General features: G+C 38.6%; 2 protein-coding genes across 3 annotated transcripts in view; both read right to left on the bottom strand.

The window, feature by feature from the left end:
* Positions 1-2,351: 2,351 nt before the first annotated feature.
* LOC122077361 (protein AIR1-like) lies at positions 2,352-11,203 on the bottom strand. 2 transcript variants are annotated; one of them, XM_042643286.1, is made up of 9 exons: positions 10,762-11,203; positions 7,805-8,182; positions 6,839-7,009; positions 6,587-6,745; positions 5,410-5,574; positions 5,160-5,276; positions 4,944-5,051; positions 4,314-4,831; positions 2,352-2,655 (listed from the first exon to the last, which is right to left on the bottom strand). In XM_042643286.1, exons 2-8 carry the CDS (start codon positions 8,174-8,176, stop codon positions 4,382-4,384), a joined length of 1,542 nt encoding a protein of 513 aa, XP_042499220.1. In that variant the 5' UTR covers positions 8,177-8,182; positions 10,762-11,203; the 3' UTR covers positions 2,352-2,655; positions 4,314-4,381. The 2 variants fall into 2 exon arrangements, with proteins under 2 accessions (XP_042499220.1, XP_042499219.1); XM_042643285.1 differs by having other exon boundaries at positions 4,329-4,831.
* Positions 11,204-15,047: 3,844 nt separating this feature from the next.
* LOC122077362 (probable mitochondrial adenine nucleotide transporter BTL1) overlaps positions 15,048-19,993 on the bottom strand; it is a 6,581-nt gene continuing 1,635 nt past the window's right edge. The window contains exons 4-6 of the mRNA XM_042643287.1: positions 17,810-18,143; positions 16,076-16,313; positions 15,048-15,578 (exon numbers count right to left, since the gene is read on the bottom strand). Of these exons, the coding sequence (XP_042499221.1) occupies positions 15,328-15,578; positions 16,076-16,313; positions 17,810-18,143 (823 nt within the window). The 3' untranslated portion in view covers positions 15,048-15,327. The remainder of the gene's footprint in view (positions 15,579-16,075; positions 16,314-17,809; positions 18,144-19,993) is intronic.

The following is a 19,993-nucleotide window of genomic DNA, read 5'->3' as shown; positions in this document are numbered from 1 at the left end:
ATTGCATTTTGCATCTCTCTTGAAATCACCCTTTCGATATGATATGTGATGCATATAATTAAAACATTGAGTACATAACCCCAAAAAAAAAAAAAAAAAAATTGCTAATGACACATAAAAATCAAGGAATTATTGCCTGATTAATGCATGTTTTCAGAGTTTGAAACAATATGGCATCCAATTTCAGGGAGAGAGTTCCATGAAAAGTTGCTTCGCCTCTTGTCAATGCATGAACCAATGAATGTCCACATGGAAACATCAACAAGAGCAAAATTTTCGTCTTTCATGAGACGTAGGGTTGTCATTTCACCCCCTATGTCTATGTCTAGGCGCAAGGCCTCTTTGCCTTTGGCTTCTTTTCCCATTTTATATTGCAGCCTATTAATCTATATTGCTATAAAAGAAACAAAATTATTAATCATGAGGTTAAGGTGCCCAACCTATAGAGCTTGAGCCTCGATGCCTATCTCACCATTGACTACCCAATTAGGGAGTACCATACTACCATAGATTTAAGAAAAAAATTATATATATATATATATATATATAAAGAAATACCATATTACTATTTTCAAATTAAAAAATGAGTTTTTTTTTGGGTAAAATTGAAAAGGGACTCTGATTAAATATGTCGAAAGAATGAAAAATGTAATAGACAACGCTAAAGTTAATAGAGATCTTTGGATTAGATCTTCTATCTTATACGTCTCTCACATTTGTCAATCAAGGTGTTTTAACTTTTAACAATCAGATTCCAAATAGTATTTCCATTTAGAAATTAAAAAACTTCATAGCCATTTTATATTTTTATGAGAATGAAGCCTCATTAAGTCAGGTCTATGATGCTGGTATGGCAGATGGGCATGGCAACCACTGAGAAGTTGCTTGGGACATTTCCACAAGATACAAATCCGTAGAAGAGAAGATTTGCAGCAAAGCTGCCAGTGCTCTCCTGATAGCATTTTCAGTCACAAGTCGTTGGTGGGTTGGCTTGAGAAAGAGTCTCTTTTTGGAGTCGATACGTAACTCAGAATCTGCTATTTTCATAGTTTTCTTGCAAAACATGAATCATGAGGTTTCATGGAAATTTCTACATGCTTGAGAACGAGAGAGAGAGAGAGAGAGATCCCCAAGCGAGTTCTTCCTGTTTTCTTTATAGCTATAGCTATAGGCCAGAACAAAAATCCATAGTCACCACCCTTCCCAAGTGTTTTCTTTCCGAGAGCAGCCTCTAAGCCCAGATACAGGGGGAGCACACCCCAGGAGGGGCACTGTTTCTAAAGCACGGTAGCCACTCTCTGACAGAAAACTTTACCCCTTTTACTTTGAGGCAACAGTTTCTCACCTCTCGTGTTGAGGGAATCTTCCACTCCACACCAATCACGACATTATTTCATCAACAAGAATTCACGTAGTGGAAAGTGAAGTGCAACACACTCACATGATCAGAACCTGGTTGGCCACGATAAAGCGTTCCACCCCACCTCCATGGGATCTCCCTCCCCCCACCTTTTTTTTCTTTTCTTTTTACTCAAAGATACCTTTTTTGAATAGATTTTACACAACAGAAATCACCCTAGAAGCTACTGTAGAATAAGATATCCCTTATATGCTAATTAAAGTCTGCTCAATTTAATTAACCAGAGGATAAGAGTACACATTAGAGACCTCTTACCCAGGACTGGAGTCACTGAACCCAATTGTTATGACTTAGTCTAGCTCTGATGACTGACATGTACTCTATTAAGTAGGCTAGGATGAAAAGTTAAGAGCACCTCTTTTTATCCAAAAAGAAAAGTTGCGCACAATGTTCAAAAGAAATCACAGATGGATTGTAAACCTGATTAATGTTGAGGAAAACATTTTATGTTGGTATAAAGTTCTCTTGTATGAACTTGCACCACAGGTTTCTTTGGCATTGTCAAATGGATCACAACCATCTACTACAACAACAACAACAACAACAACATTAGCCTTGTCCCAACTTAATGGGGTCGGCTATATGGATACAAACAAAACATAGGACAAACTGAGAACTAAACATGTAAAGGAGATGATGGAATGAGAAAAGAGGGATAAGAAATGAGATGAAAAATTAACAAAGACAAGTGAAAGATGACAAATGAGAAATGAGAAATGAAAGATTAAAGATGAGGATGTCAACCATCTATATACTGAGTTTTCCCTAAAGGTCTGCTTGTCAGAAGTAGGATCATTGATCTATTTTATGCTTACCAGAACATTCACCATAAGTCTCTGTCAGACATGATCCTTTCTTTTCTTTTTTAATGCTTTACCAGATCATTCACCATATTAACTATCTTTACCACATATTAATGCATCAATGAATATTGGGGAAAAATTGGGTCTTACCCTTCCCAATGGATGTCATTCTCAGCACATTTCAGTCAAGCATAAAGGGTAGCATACCAACCCAAACACATACATAGAAAAACATTAACTTGTAAATCGTACCTTATTATAGGAAAGGAGTTGGAAGTTACCCGAACAAATAATAAATAATGAAAATTGTTCCAGCAAGCCCAACAATTAGCTGGGGGCCAACAATCAGCTCCCTGAAGTTCAACAGCTATCCATCTAATGATGTACAAAACAAGATTGACACCACCATAAGTGTACCCCGGCGGCCTGGACCTGCGCCCATACAGAACCCATATATAATCAACAACACAGAGAAGGGGAGATGTACCAAAAAGGAAAAAATATAAAGAAGTTGAATATTTGAGGAAAATGTTAAAAGGACATGACAATTTGCGGCCACAGCCAGGATCCACTCATCACAGTGAGACACCACCCATAATACAGTGGTGCAAGTTCTGCCACAGCCATTTAATGCTTGTATTGCTAGAACTTCTCATTGATAATCCAGATTTTGTATTGAAAAATGTTCTTGATTCATTCAACATTACTTTCAAGACTGTTAGCAAACCACACAATGCATTCAATTGTGCACAGAAGGGGAACATTAATCATTGAAAGTAAAATCTCTACCGCAAATGGCATTAGGGGTAAGTTTTCCTTTATCCAGGGTGAAGAGAATCTCTTCACCAGTGGTGATGTGACACAGTGATTGGACTCTAGGTCCATCATTAACTACCACCCCTACTGTTCATGGTCCAAAATACCCTTCTTCCATCCAATTGGGTGATCAGATGAGGTAGATGAAGAGATTCGCTCTTCACCATGGTTTGGGAGTATCTGGGTCCATGTGGCATAATTTCAGTGTCAAGGCAGGAAAATTGCATTAGTTACACCGATGCTATCTACCTAAGAAGGAAAAATCAAAGTAAAAAAAAGAAACACCAATGCAATAGTCATGCACATATTTAAGATTTCTCTGTGACATTCCATACTTTTTTTGTCCCAGGGTGGGGTGGACGATGATACAAGAAAACCCTCATAACATCCCCTCGCCCCCAAAGCCCCCGTGTGAAGGTGGGATCAAGGTGACGTCACCAGCTGAATTGGCCGACTGCTTTGACATATGCAGCACCAAATGCCCTTTCTGAGACATCTCTCATAAGAGTAAGAATAAATGTCCCACCCAAACCCAACTAATGTGCACCACATGCTAGTGCATTGGAGAGAGAAAGAAACATATCTACATATATCCAATGCATCAAAGTAAATGAAACACAGGTACATAAACTCACTTGCCAATAGAATTCTTACAGCTCAAAACAATACACATTATGACATAACAAGGCCAATACATCAAAACACATCGTCCTATGTTCCAATACTGAGAAAGTTTGCAAATACATGTTCTCATGCTGAGATAGCCAATTCAAAGAGTCGGAAACAAACCGTCTCCACTCCCATGCCCATGCAACAGCTTGCATCCAGGACTTCTCAACCTCACCATTTTATGGACCAAGAAAAATACCATATAAAAGTGATCCTAGAAAACGAAGAGTAATATTTTTTTTCACTTCGTTATGGATGGTTCATAGTGACCTTTTATGAATAAAGTAGGATTGCACACCTAGGATTCAAGGCTAAACTCCTGTCTGGCCCCAATAAAAAAGGTAGCTGCAACTCCTTCAATGTGCAAAAAGTGCCAAGGAAGCCTTTAGTTTTATTCTATTGGTGTGATATAGATATGCCTCTTTTCTTCAACATGGATTGAAAGAATGAGATGACTAACAATAACAAATCAAAAGAGAGGACAGAGTAAGCTTTTCCCAGTAGAAAGCACACACCAAAGCAATCAATTGGTTAAACCAAAGAATAGATACAAGTTTACAAAAGGTTCCATGCACTCCAGAAGGAAAATATGGGATAGCTGCTACCTTTTGCAAGCTCACCTTCTACTGCTTCTACTGGTAATCAAGGTGTAATAACTCGTAGTTCCTACTTCCTACCAATCGTAATTTCTCCTGAACTGACTAGCACTTGAATTTCCAAACCTTGACGCTGAAAATCTGGGCTGATATGAGTTTGCCGAACCACGTGAACCAGGGGTTCGAGGAGGAAGATTGGGACTTTTCCATGGAGATCGAGAACTTGAGGTATCACCTCCTCTAGTTAAATTGGAAATCCTGTGACCCTTTTTGGATGGTGTTGTAGGAGACCTCCAACCATTTGCTTTGGATTTTATATTTGGTAGGTCTCCTGGATCATCAGTGATCCACCCTCCCCTCCGCTTTGATTTTGCTGGCGTAGCAATCTCTATTTCCTCATGCTGCATTCTCTTCTTTTTAAATCCTCTACCACGATTATGAGGAGCAGATCTAAATTCTATGGCATCCCTACCTTCCTTATGAGATCTCTTTCTAGGTGTAGAGAATCCGCCGATCCTTTGAGCAGACTGGAGAAGTGCAAAAAATTCCAACCACAAACAACAAAATAAACAACCTTCAATTAAAAAAGAATAATCATGCAGTAACTTAAAACCATACAAGGGTGTCCTAGAGAAACACCTGAGAGTACTTTGTGCATCCCCGTGCAAGATGTCCTTCCTCCCCACATTTGTAGCATACAGTAGATGACCCAGCACCAATGGTTCCCCCACGAGACTTGGCACATCCCTGCATGAATAGATTTACCCTAAGAACCAATAGAGATCCTTTATTGACAATAGACAACCAACCAAAAAAATTTGCAGAAAACTTAATGAAGTAGAAAATATGATTTACCAATCCAGTATGTCCAAATTGACCACAGTTATAACAAGAAACTACTCTTGGGCCAGTATCTATAAAGTCAGTACAACAGAAATGCCCAAAGGCCTTGCAAGAATAACATTGTATTTCCTGCCGAAGTGAAAGAAAGAAATTAGGAACAAGAACTCTATACCCTTTCAATTTAACTCCTAAAAGGCCTGTTACAGTAAGAAAACCACACGAAAAATAATCATACAAATAAATATCAGAAGATTAAATTGACCTTGAGATCATCAGGGGAATAATCACTCCAACAAGAAAACATATCATGCCCAGCATCTCCACATTTTAGACAAGTATTTGAACTCTCTGAACTTTTCTTTTGGTCTTTCTCAGGACAATCTTTTTTACGATGACCTTTTCTTTTGCAGATGTAGCAATATTGGCCCTGGAAGACATTGGAGCAGATACAATGACAGCCTGATCAAATACTAAACAAAAAAGTCACATCATCATCCTTACGAAATTTAGGCAAAGACAGCAAAGACTTGTGAGAAAAATGAGTTATCCCAATCATTAGTCAGATATAGCATATGCGAAGGGTTTTGTTAGTCAATTTATGAATGCTAGCGCTGACCACATGGAAGGAGTGTATCGCATTCTCAGGTATCTGAAATCAAGTCCAGGGAAAGGATTATTGTTCACCAATAACAATAACTTGAGGTTGGAGGCAAATACAAATGCAGGCTGGGCTGGATCGGTTACTAATAGAAGATCAACATCATGGTACTGCACCTTTGAAGGAGGAAACACAGGACTTGGAGGAGCAAGAAAGAGTCTGTTGTGCCAAGTCCTGGAGTTTCCTTGTTCAGCTTGAGGGGCAGTGTTGGAACACTTGTTTGTCATGAGGGTCTTATGGGAACTATACATATTAGTGTCTTAACGGGTACAGGAGATTCATTTGTAAGTAAGGGGATTTCAGAAACCTTACTTCTAATTGATAATTGTTAATACATTATGTGGAGATAGAATCAAAGGAGGTTCCATCTTCTATTTCTCCCGTTACTGGTTCTTCCTCTCTTCTTCCTTTCTTTTCTTCTTCCCTTTCCTTACTTGGAGTCCCATATCACAACCAGAACCAGCTGGATTTAAAACTTCCAGCACATGTCAGATTGGGTTTCAGTTTGCCTGCACCTTGCTATTCCTAAAATAGTTGCATTTTGAAACCTTGCGGGAATTTCATTATGTTTATCTCCGTAATATCAGCATGACCATAACCAAAATATGCCCAAAAGAAAAATTAACAAAGATAATGATCTAAAGACCACATCCAACAATCCTAGAGACTAGTTGATCCAACTGCAACTGCTATACTGAGTTGAAGTTCTTGATCTGCAATGAATCTATAAATTTCAAGTTCTTACACAAATTGAAAGTATTGAAACAAGGGCACCACATACCTCCGTGCAGTGCTTCACACTGTGCTCCAAACTCCCACAAACAAAGCATGGTTTCTTCCTCTCCTGTGACACACAGTTCACCGCTGCATGACCTTCCTTGCCACAATTATAGCACTTATCCCAACTACTTCCAAGAGGATCAAAATACCTTGGGCCTCGCTGGTAAAGAAAGAAGAAAAGGGGGCAAACATAAGCACTTCTAAATCATTTCAGTATACAGATTCTAATAACAATCAAAACAGTTCAACTCACAAGAAGCTTTCGTAGCACAATATTGTCAGATACTTCAACCCCTTCTGCTCCCATGGATTTAACTGCCCCTACTTCAACAGACTTAACAGTTTCTGCTTCTGTTTCCACTAATGAAACAGTTTCCACAGCTTCAGCTGTGTCTGCATGGTCTTCTGTCCTTCCAATATTGACCTAAAGCAAGAAAAAAGGTAAATGCCCAGAACCGTCAATGTGAAGTTATAAGAATGCAAGATCAATTTTCCTGGTACCCCCACTCCATATCAGAACGTAGGAAAAAATCGAAAAAATGGTGGCCAAGATCTGGTTGAAGTTAAAAATTGTAAAAACAAAAATTGGTTTTTGAATGAAGTTCATTAACTACTTCATGCAACAGTCCACGAGTTGCATAACTCTTTCTTCCTCTATTTATTATTACTATTAAGAGTAGTAATAATAATAATAAAGAGTTGCATAACTGTTATCACTATTAAGGGATTCTGTCTAAATGACACCTCCTATAGGTGTATTTAGAACTTGACACCTCCTTTTAATTGCCCTTGTCTTTTCCTATAAGTTCTTTATGTTAGAAGTATAAAAGGGTTTTCAAAAATAACTTGAAAGTGATTTATCATCACGTCATTATCAAAGGTGTCATTGTCATGCATATTTTTCTCGTACATGTGAAATGACAGTATTTACTCTCATTGGAAAAAATTGTGTTACAAACCATTTACACATTGGGGGGGGGGTCAAAAAGAAAATCCCTATTATTATTTTTTTTTATAGGGTAGGGGGGAGGTGATGATTGAGCAATCAACCTCTAATGTAGTTCTGGGCCTCTGGCACTATAAAGGATGCAATTGAGTGGAAGACAAAAACCATAATCAATCAATTAAGACAAAAAATATTACCAGTACAACTTCCAAGTTCTGACACAATGAACCATACACAGTAGAAAGACTAGAAAAAAGAATGAACCTCACTTACATTCCTTTCTTCTGATTTGATATCCTTTTTTTTCTTCGTCTTTTTCTTCATATTCTTCACCTCTAGCACTGCCACCACTGAGGCCATGTCTCCACTGTCAGTGGCACCACACTGATCAGCTGCTTCGGTTACTTCACAAGACGACGACGAGAGGTCAATGACCATAGCTGATCGAACACCCTCACTGACCTCAAACTCATCAAAATCCTCTTTTCGTTTCCTATTCATCTCTCGCATTCTTGCTTTCTCAACAATTTTGAGGCTGAGATCTTCATTCGCCTCTTCATCTTCGCTACTGGTCAATACAATTACTGGCTTTTGAGTATCTCCCTCGTCTTCAAGATCGAGCTTCCCCTTCATCTTCTCTCTCATTGCTATCTGCATAGAAAACAGAAAGAGCAGAGAAGAAGTTAGGAGATTACAGAAGCTAAGACTAGTGTCCAAAAAGCCTCCCTGCAGCATAGATTTCAAACTTCAGTTGGGACCAAATGGGAGAAGAAGAAAGGCCAAGAGGAACCACACTTGCATAATCTCTCTGAAACTGTATATAGATTCACTGATTTGGAAATCCCCAATTACATGGAATCACAAATATCATGAATTGTATTTCCAGATTTCGGTAAATTTAACAAATCCATGAAATTGGAAAACTATTTTACAAATTCAGCTGTTTAGATGTACTAAATTTTTGGGGATGTGTACTTTGAAGTGTTGGACTGGACTGAAATGGATCAGAAGAAAAAAAAAATGTTTACAAAGCATCTTCCATTGAGAAATAAGAAGATACACTAGGCTAAGGTTCTCTTCTGTTGGATTTCGATTTTGATTTCAATTTGTATTTTTAAAATAAGTCACAAATTGTTTTATGGTGAGGAAATCAAAATTTTTTGGTTGCATGGTCCACTGGAGAACTAATTCCTCCAGAGACCTGAGATCTCTCTTCTTGTCTCTCTCTTCCTCCTCAGATCTCTTCGCTGAAGGAAGATTGAGTTCCATTTGGCCACACCATCACCCCAGCCACCATAAAGAGAAGAGAGATGAAGAAGATCAGTGCCCACCACTCGTCCACCATGAACCCACCTGGCCACCCACCACCGCACCACCCCCTCAGATTTCAATACCCATGGCCCATATTTTTCAGTGAGAGTGCAATCAGAACTGGCCATTCTTGGTCTAATTTTCCATCACTGCTCTTCATAGAAAGAGATCCCAACTCCCTTCCTCAGTCCACCTATTCCTCCTCCTGTCTGCCAATCCAACTGCTTCCCCTCCTCCACCGCCAACTCCTCCTCCAAGCAAGAGCTTGCTGACAAAAACTTTTACTACGGCATCAAATCCCACCTCAGGTACACCATAGCTCCCCCTTCCCTTGGAATCGATGCTTTCCTTGTCTCCACCATCTGCCCTGCCACCAACAGCATTTGCTCCAAATCTCAACCTTTAACAGCTAGTTGCCTAGCACCGAGTCATGAGTCTTGTCAAAGCCAGAGCAAGCAAAAAACCCAGAGCATTTTGTAAGGCAGAGTGGTGGGGTGGAGAGAGGGAGAGGGCAAGGCAGGGAGGGAGTAGAGGCAGGGGTAAGGGAGAGGGCAGGACGATGAGAGAGCAAGGGTGGGGGAGAGAGGGTTGCGCAGAAAAAGGGATGGGGCAGGGTTGCAGAGAAGGGGGTGGGGAGAGAAGATATGAAATAGAGAGAGAGTCGTGAAATCGACAAAATTGAAATCCCAAAACAGCTCCTAGATATTTTGAAATTTTGACCCCCGTTACTTTCTATTTCTCATAATAGGGTATATAAATCATATCAAACGTTCTTGTAAATTTAAACCACCACCACCAGAAATCGAAATCCAACCAAAGAGCCTAAGATTTGGAATCCTAATTGCACCGGGGTTTTAAAAACCAATCTTGGTTCAAGTGGGATTAATACCTCTCCCTCTGTTATTGAGAGCAAGATATCCAAAATGGAACATGCTCAGGGAAGCAGAAACTCAAGCTGATTTTGAAATTTCAAAAAAACATTAATTATTAATAGGAACTCAGGTTGTGCAATAGTCGCAGATAAGGAAAACTCAGTCAAAAGATCAGGCTGAGATGAAACATGAAATATCGGCCCAAAATAATCACACACTTGCAGTAGAAGAGGAATCAATTGCTCCCTTGATTTTATTATTCATCGGAAAAAAAAAAAATTGCTCTCTTGATTCGACAGGTGTAATCAACCAGGAAGACAGAATCAATATTACAAGGACATATTAAAATGAAACATTAGAAGAAAAAAATATGAAACTTAGTATATTACAATACCAAATAATATAGTCAAAATAACTGCACAATAGCAGAATTCAGAATTCAGAACCAAATCCAAGTTAAAACTTCAAATCAGAGCTAGTTATACTGAACTTGAACAGGACAGCAAAATTGGATGGTAAAATTCTATCAGGAAACCAGATCTAATTAAAGAGACAAAGCAGTACCAAACAAAACTCATGCAAGCACTACCTAAAGGCCATGGATACACAAATCTAACATAACCCTTTTTATTTAGTCCTTACTTAACATGTTCTCTAGAAGTCTAACCAATCGAGGACGTATTGTTAAAATCTAACCATCAGTAGCAAATCTGTAGAACATGGAAATGATTCATTGATTCATTCCCAAATGCTTCACTAAGTACTAGAAAAAGCCCATTTAACACCTCGATCACAATGATGAGAACCATCCCATATGATAACAATGGCACCATTACTTTACATCTTATCACTTTCATTAAGAATAAGTGGAAAAGGACTGTAGAGAATTTCTTTGTATTCAATTATACATATCACACCAACAAAAAGGATAATACCAAACGCACTGAATTCAAGCTCTATATATCAGCTCATGCAGGAAAGCAAGACCACCTAGACCAGCATGCAAATTAATATGTGTTCCACTAAACAAAAAAAGCCGAAATTTACCTAATTCCTGTATACAGAGCCTTTCACTCAAACCTTTCTTCGAACAAGTAGCTGCTTCCAGAGAAACCGAAACAAATTACTTGGGATCGACAATGCCCATAGGTTTCCAATCTACAAATCCAAAGAACTGCAGAACTAGAGATTATCGGTTGTTGCTGTATGTTCAATCCCTAATTTGAACCCTCCAAGAACAAGAAAAGTCAGATCAGAACAAAGCAAGCTTGAAGTCTAGGGTTTTCGGATATATGAGAGGCAAAGGGCACAGAGACATGTTATGTAGTTATGGGGGAGAAAACGCCGGGGGCTGACCAGAGAGTCGAGAGCGGCGTGCGAAACTGCAAGACCTTTGTCGCTGTCGCGGTCGAAGTTGGGGTATCAACAAAGGAGATCCCAGAGGATACGTAGAAACGAACCCGGGCTTGAAGTGCGGCGGAACACCATCGCCTAGGGCTAGGGGTGTCACATTTCAACCTGAACCAGTCAAATGACCCAAACCGATTGGATCAGCCTGGACCGAACCTCTATTGGGTCAGCTTTAGTCTGAAATTTTATAAAACCGGTAAAAATTGAGACCGACCGAAATCAATAGAAAACCAAACCAAACCAGAAAAAATAATAACAGGCGAAGGCATGGCTTTGATTAATCGTTGTGTGGAACTACTGGCAGCCTGCCAGGGGTGTCAATTTCAAACCCGACCAATCCTCATTGGAAAAATCCAAAACTGGTTTGACCCAGTATTAATCATTGTGTGCAACTCCTGATAGCCTAGGGGTGTCAATTCCAAACCCGATCAATCTTAATCGGAAAACCTGAAATTGATCTGATCCCATTGTTAAATGTGTCATGCTTAATTCCAGACTAGATACTATTTGATCATTCCCCTGTAAAAGTGTCGTCTGACTAAGACTCATCAATTAATAGTCTAATATGTTTGAAGCCTGTTTAGAGTCATTTTACTAAATTAATATATTCAAGGATTTATAGTTATCAATATTGGTATTAGTATCTCTAGATCATATTGAATTAGTGCAAATCAATCACTTATGCCCTCACTCTTTTAAAAAAAAGTTTTTTTTTTTTATTTTTGCGATGAACATAAAAGATTTTATGTCTAGGTTTGTATTAAGAATTGTCATCGGCCTATTATGATAGTCCAGACTGATACTGATATAATATAATACGCTGGATACAACTAATCTAATGTCGATACTTAGAATCATGGACACATTTAAAGCATGTTTGGAGACCATTTAATCCGATTATTGATAGCTTATTTAAAGCTAGAAAATTGAAAATTTATTTATAAAAATGTCTATGCCTAATTGCCTACCGCATGCAAGTCCGACTATCTATTCAAGATTTCAAGTGGTCGGTGCAAGGGCACAGAATGGGGAAACATAACCAAGGGCCCGTTTGATAACGTTTCAAGAAATGCGTTTCTGCCGTTTCTGTTTCCAGAAACAGCAGAAACAGAGTAAAAAGCGTTTGATAAAACTGTTCCGTTTCACTTATTTTCAGAAATAGAAATAGAAATTTTTACTTATTTATGGTTCAAGAAATGACCTAGGCGAAACAAGTTGAACTTGTTTCGCCGTTTCTAGAAACGACTTGTGGTCATTCTTTCATTTGTTACTATCGACTTCTAAAAACATGACTTATCAAACACCTTCAATTCCGTTTCTGTTTCTAGAAACGGAAATTTATGTTTCTGCCGTTTCTTGAAATAGAAACGGCAGAAATGTTATCAAACGGGCCCCAAGTGTAACCCCTAACTGTTGCCACCCATCTCTTTCTCAGAGAAACCCATCAAAGAACTTCTTCGTTCTTGCTTACCTTCACCATTGCTTGGCAAGGTTATCAATTATGACATAGTTACAAAAAAAAAAAATATATATATATATATATATATGGAACCCATATAACTCTCACAAATACTAATTTGGTAATTTCCTCCATATCATTTTTGTAAAACAAACACTAAGAAATATTAATAAAACTAAATAGATTCACACAAGATAACATAAAGATTTAACGAGGTTTACATACCAATGTGATGTGCTATATCTTCAGATGAATAAGAAGGAGATTCATTATGTTGGAAGAAATATTATAATAGAGATCTCTCAAGAATATCCAAACTTGTGGTAAGAAACTCTCGTCCAAAAAACCCTAAAACAAAAACCCCAAATCTCACATTAATTACACAACAAGACTTCATAACATTTAAATATTCTCCCAAGATAGGTCACATCTGGTTGGGTCATACCGTATCTTGGGAGCTAAGGATTCACCCCCACATTCCCATACGAGATCAATGATGACCTCCGGGCTTGACCCAAGCCTCATGCTACCATCACATATCTTAAAGGGGAAAAAAAATCTCATTCAAGTCGCTATCAAATTTTTTGTCATAATTGGTCAATCTTCAAAACGGATCAAGAATTCGAGATAAACATAACAATTTCTCTCAAACTCTTTGGCTACATTTGTTACTCTCCAGGAGAGCAATTATTTTGTTCTTCCATTCTACGGGACACACAAGAACATCTCAAATCACTTGGCAAATCCGATTAATTTTTGTGTTATCGGAGAATGAATCGGCATAAATTATGTCTTAGGGACAAGTTTTGCAGAATATCAAAATGCATGTTCTGCAACCCAATAGACCAACTTTGAAAGAACAAATGTTGGAAATAATAGGGGGTGTTCCCAAATAATTTCACTAGCTCACTTGACCTTGCCTCTCCTCCCTTGTGAAACCCTGTGTTCACTATTTAAAAAAAAACCATAAGATATATATTAGGGAAAATTATCTTAAATGAACCATTTTGATAATCCAGTAGACTGTTCTAAAAAGCTTACGACTCAAATATCTACCACGTCACAAATTATAAAACGCTCAGATTTGTGGGCGGTTTGATCCAGTGGTCCCTTGTTTGTAGGGATGTAAATTTGGCCCTAACAGCCCGAACCCGTCCTGACCTGTCGTAAGCCCGAGCAGGGCCTGGGCCAAGTTTTTTGACCCTGAGGGCGGGTTAGGGTTGAAAAACTGAAACCCTGGGTCAGGGGCTCAGGTCCAATAATGGGGATGCAGGGTTGGGTTAGGGTTTTAAAAAACCTAGCCCTTTTCACCCCTACTTGTTTGCATTTCAAGTTTCACTCACATTTGATTTTGCCAAGTGGTAAAATAAACCCAAGGACAATTGTACGATGTATGGAAGATACATGGATGACTGAAAAAAAGAATACATGATCGCACATGGTTGGATACTTTATGGAAGTTGAAATTGAAATTTGACGAGTGACTAACCCAAACCTTGACCTATCTATGTAATGGTCAGATCATTCTAGCCATCAAACGAAAATAACCCTATTTCGGTAATGAACTTCAAATATGGTAATGAACTTCAGTTATTTGAATGGAAAACCAATTGAAAATTAAATGGAATTCAGAAACTGTTCTAAGTTTATTATGCTTACATCCCCATTTCAAGTTATGGATGTATGGGAAAATTACGACCCCTCCACTATAATTTGTCCGTAAACAGTAAACATGAGAAGGTGCATTTCATAAAGAATGAATCTCTGGCTGATCCTCTAAGCAGCAGCCTCCAAATTTTCAGATTCAAATGATTGGAACTGTCAAATCAAGAGGACGATTTGTAGATTCCATACACACCTCCCAATTTAGGAATAAAAAGATGAGATAAAGTTTTATGTCCGAAAGCGACATCTACGCCACTAACACATGGTGCATAATAACCACCATGCCCATCACCATGCCCATCATTGAGGCACGGGCACCTGTGTCTAGGCACAGAGGCCGTTCTTGGACACAAAACACTTTCCCTATAAAGAAATTAAAATCACAAGTTGCATGGCTCAACACTTACTTTCAGCCTTTGAACCCACCCTTGACACTGATAAGAGTCCCTCCATACTAGAGAAAAACAAAACAATTTTTAGGGGTGTCCAAGAATTTATTTGGAGACTACTAATGGTTCAACCAATTTGACTAGCCAGATAGAAATGCTTCAAGAGCAGTTTTAATAAAATTTTCATGTCACCTGTAAAGGTCTATCCTATTCAAGCCAAAAATCAGAGACCCTCTTCCAATTTCTACTTTTCTTTTATCGGGATATTGGTATGGACCAAGTGTAAAAAGATAAACAAAAGCTGAATTTTAAAGAAAAATAGGGGAAATCCATCCGATCCAGATCGGTATCATTGGTCCCGACTCCCAATTGCCGACACTGGTTAGAGAGAGAGAGAGAGAGAAAGAGAATGCCTCAAAATTTTGCCATGAAATACTTTATTCAGAAGTAAAATGGGAATGGGAATGCATCACTACCTTTCTCAATACATCTCGTTGGTAGAACCCCAACATTTTATCCCCTATAGTCTTATAAGAAGCTGGTGAACCTTCCTTGGATCTAACAAATACTTCCAATACAGGTCATCAGCATCCTTGACCTGCCAAAAGATCATTAATGGCAGGTCACCTATTGAGTGCACAATCACAATCTGCTGTAACTCGAAGGCAAATTGCATACAGTCGTCTATCGTTACAGGTGGTGCCTCTCAACAAGCAATATATCCTTCCACGCTTCGTAGAACATCCAGGTGATTCCAGAGGATGGCATGACCTTTAAACAGCTTGCACCCCACCCTCTATAGAGTCCCTTCAAACCCTCCTCCTGAATGACCTCCGACAATGCTGCCAACATGTTGGCTGGACACTTCCCATGCAGTGCTCCCACCATTAGCCGTTTCCTGGCCACCTCCAACGGGAAGCTAATTGTGCTTGCGGTAAAGCCTGCAACAAGTTCAGAAACCAGAATGCCAATAAGCCAGAGTGGCTTCATTGTCTAAACAGAAGTTCAATCATTACTTTATGCGAAGGAAGCAAATGAATTGAAGTAAAACAACGATTAAAAAAAAAACGTTTCCCATAAACACTACTCGATCATTTCCAAACATTAATTTTCCTTTCCAGCCATCCATGTTCATGGATTGGGTTAGCTGTATCAAGAGATGGAAGTTCTCTCAGTGGGGACTTGCTGCAACTGGATCTTAGCCCTGAAATGAGGGTAAATCAAATAAATGAAAGCCAGAAAAAGAGTGGGGGGGGGGGGGGGGGGGTGATGTGGCACTTGCATGACCTTGGGGAAGCCATAAAAAGTAAATCATAACTTGTCCTGTTTCTCGTCAGATGTGATAAAGAAAAGAAATAAGAAAGACTGTCCCAAGAACCAAAAGAAACTCAAGTTAAGGATTAATCTGAGGATGACTTAGCTAAAACCCTGTGCTCACCTGAAAAAGCCCCAATAAGGAGCATCTCTGCACGATTTAAAGACTTCTTCTTCTTTGATTGGCAGTAAGATTTCTTAATTGTCTCGTACAAGAAATAGTAACTCGTGCTATATGGAAGCATTCCAATCAAAGTAGGTGACATTCCAGAATAGATAGCACCAATCCCACCTTCCTTGTACGTATTGCGAAGGGCAAGACTAATAGTAGGGTAAGCCTCAGGATTTATAGTCAATCGATCCTGTAACAGATAAGAACAAAAGTTAGCCATCAGTTCCTCCTCCCTACTGAGAGTGGATATCCTGGTGGGAAGAGGCATGACACCCTTGTTCTCCACAATGTCCGAAACAAACACGAGAGGCCATCAACTTCTGAAGTAAGATCGTACATATATTATGATCCAGACAAATTCAAAATGCAAATGGTACAACTAAAATAAAAATGCAGTACCTGTTAAGGTACTGAAACTAGAATCAATTGACATGATTATACCAGCAGACCGAAGAACCATAACAAGGAATAGACCATGATTTGTCGAGACAAATATCATGTTGAGACAAGGACACAGAGTGTAGGACATGGAACCATGGGAAAATTCAGAAATGGAAAGAACACTTTAAATTCAATTGGCATTTTATGCATGAAATGTTCTAGAATATAAGCAAAGTAAGAATATAGCAAAAGTAATAATAGTTCCTTCTCAAAAATGAAATGACAAATAACTCTGGGAATATGCTCTTGCCTTACACTATTCAGGAGAAAAAAGCAACCTGAGGTATAGATATATTACAGAACATGTTAGTAAGGCCCAAAAAAACAAAAAAAAAAAATATGAAAAAGAAGTGTCAGAGATAGGACCATGTTATACTATCATAAAAAGAAGTTCAGCAACTTGGATAACAGTGATGCACTGCAAGTGTCCAAATAAGTGCCCAGTAAAACAACTGCAAACCTGCAATGAATCTACAAGAGGCAAGTGCACATCATATAATAGTCCATTCATTAATAATCACCATATAGGACTAATTAGGACTAATTCTATAAATTATCAGATCGCATAAGGAACAACCTCGTGAAGAGGTCCAAGAAATAAACTGTAAAACCACAAAGAAGCATTGGGTTCTGAATAAAAATTCATATCCATTTCTAATTTCTTCTAAAATGGTAAGAAATAGAGCAAAAACAAAGTAACTGGACTACAGCACAGTTGAAACTTTCACAGCACCATAAAAGTATGTATGACAAAAAAAACTATCATGAAAAATTGAAGGCGAATTATTATTATCACAATGGTCTGTTATTTTTCCAAATTTCACCTGGCATCTACTCCGCCTTGTGGACAGATGATATGTCTATTCCGACTGATGGATAGAGGGTAGATGCTTTAGATAGGACACAACTCAAATTTCAGAGTCTAATTCAATCAAATACCCCATTTTGTATTGGCACACATCCCATGGTGTCCATGCATGTTTACCAGTTCTCTTGACATTACTATGCACTCTCCCAAATCTGAGTGAGAACAGACAGTTCAGATTAACATAACCATAAGAATGGGATGGCTCAGATATATCCTGTGATTTCCAAAAACATCACCTTCCATTCTTACATGGATAACTACCCAAAATTTAAGTGCTCTCTGCTCACAAACTGTAGAAAATGAGTGTTGGCTTCAGTTCTAGAAATTTCTTTTTCAAGATATATCCAATGAACAAAATCACAGATGCCATTCATTACTTTTAAGACTTCAAGAGGATGGCAGGCAAGGGTGCTAAAAATTCCAGCAGCTGCACCACCAACTGCAACTGGAGAGATCCATGAGAGGGAGAACTCCAAATTAACATTGCCAATCTTCACTTTTGGGCCTCCATTCTGATTCCACTTCTCTTGCAATGACGTCATTGCTCGTTTGACACATTCAAATGTGCCAAGCTCTATTGCCTGTGTGGGGACTATACGGAGCATGTTGACGGCATTGCCAGCCCACAATCCTTGCCAACCCTGATGCTCAATGATCTCTAAGAAGCTGCCTGCAATATTTCGTGATCCAACACCAACCACCATTCTTGTCCTGTGAATTTCACATCTATGAGTTCAGCTATTATATTTCAGATGTGTCATGATTTTAGCAATAAAGCCAAGCAACTAAAGCAACATTCCATGTTTCAATTTTTTGGACAGAAGGTATATTTTCATTTAGATTAAAGATAAATATATCACAGAAAAAAACCATTGAATCAACAGAAATTTCTACCCTTTTACAAGTTCAGCTTGAGAAATCCATGAAAGTTCAACAAATGCTGAAAGCCCAACCGTTTATGAAGTCAACTTGGTAAGCCAACGAAGTTCGAAAGCTGATTGGAAAATTATTCAAAAACACTAGAATGCAGTGTCTGATACCCAAACAAAGAGCCAAAGAATATAAGAACAAACATTTCCATAGAAGCTTACTACACCAGCCACAAGGGAAACTGATGGCAGAGTACTATTTGAATATTAATAATAAATCTCTTAAAAAAGGGTTAAAAGGGAGCGGCTTTTTTTTTCTGGGTGGAAATGTATTGCAATTTTCAGATGACAAGAAGAAGCCTTCTGTCCAAATCCAGGTTGATACATTTCAGCCTCCAAACCTGAAAGGCTGGCTGGATTACGAGGAGTGAGTCAGCCAATAAGAAGAAAGATGAAAAGATCAGACACATAGCTTAACAATGTGGCTCAGACCTGATCAATTTAACATTAGCACTTCCTTTGAAACCGGAAATGACTGAAATTTGGAAAATCACCTAGGCAATATATCAGGTATTTCTGTTAAGTCTGGTCATTAACTAGATGTCTTCAAGAAGTAAATTTATCTGTTTAAACCATCCCATTCCTCCAGAAACCACTTGAGCCAGACAACTGAATTATTCAGGCAGGGATATTATACATATTGATTACAGTTATTCTTGGTGTAACTGTGTTTGGTTAAACCAAGATGTAACCATTTTTTTGTGCCCTTAAGATGAGACAAAAGGATAGATAGGTATTTTGACCAGAAAAGACAAAAATAACTATAATAACCTTTCCATTGGGCGGCACAACTGTTTTTTGTTTCCATTTATATCCATATTGTACAAAGAAGTGACCCCCTGTTTATGAAGGACCATCCGCCGAGGGCCCTTCTTCTTCTCCTTTTTTTATTTGTCCAGGTCTTGCCAAACTTTCTATCTTCTTCTCCTTCTGCTGCCGGTGGATGCAAGAGGCTTGGAGGGGGGAGTACGCCATTTCTAAACTTCTCCCAAACCCTCCCTTTCTCTCTTTGTTGAAGGAGATTATAAATCAAATGTTTTATCTTCTGTGGTTTTACTCGCCGTTGTTCTGTTGGGTTGCTACGGTTCGTATAACAATGAGAAAGGTCATACAGTGACAGAGAGGCAGCCAAATGTATGTCTACTGAAGCTGAAATGCTTAAATTGGGTGATTATGATAGACATAGCAACGCCTAGGGGATTCATAGCCATCCATAGCCATAGTTTCTGGCTCTTATAAAATGAATAGGTGACTAGTTGACATCTATATCAACAGGCATCTTTCAGATAGGATTCATGTTGTGAAGAGGGTCATATAATATTTTACCAATAACAATAAGATTATAAGAAGACTATTTTACTGAAGGAAACAAGGAAATAGAAACTATAACTCATATATAAATCTTTGATTAGTATATTTATATATTTATCTAGGGTATTCCCTTATAATAGTTTTGACAGAGGAAAAGCAAGTCATGGTTAGATGGTTCAGCTGGGCAAAAAATCTTCAGACGATCCCTAGAGGAGGCCCTTCTTTTTGACAGGGGTGTGGATAAGGGTGCTACCCCTGTTGTGGGGTACGAGAAAAAAAAAACCACCTGTTAACCTGCCACCTAACCCAAACCCAATCACC

Source organism: Macadamia integrifolia, chromosome 4, assembly GCF_013358625.1.
Source record: "Macadamia integrifolia cultivar HAES 741 chromosome 4, SCU_Mint_v3, whole genome shotgun sequence".
NCBI classification, from domain to species: domain Eukaryota; kingdom Viridiplantae; phylum Streptophyta; class Magnoliopsida; order Proteales; family Proteaceae; genus Macadamia; species Macadamia integrifolia.
The sequence above is the reverse complement of the archived record's forward strand: the minus strand, read 5'-3'. Positions and strand labels throughout refer to the sequence as shown.

Bases quoted from the DNA above. Each gene is read 5' to 3' on its own strand.
- LOC122077361 (XM_042643286.1), bottom strand. From the start codon at position 8,176: ATGAGAGAGAAGATGAAGGGGAAGCTCGATCTTGAAGACGAGGGAGAT. The intron at 5,575-6,586 runs GTATGTGGTGCC...AATGTCTTCCAG, and splicing joins GTGTGAAGCACTGCACGGAG to GGCCAATATTGCTACATCTG. The intron at 5,277-5,409 runs GTCAATTTAATC...TCACTTCGGCAG, and splicing joins ATTCCCCTGATGATCTCAAG to GAAATACAATGTTATTCTTG.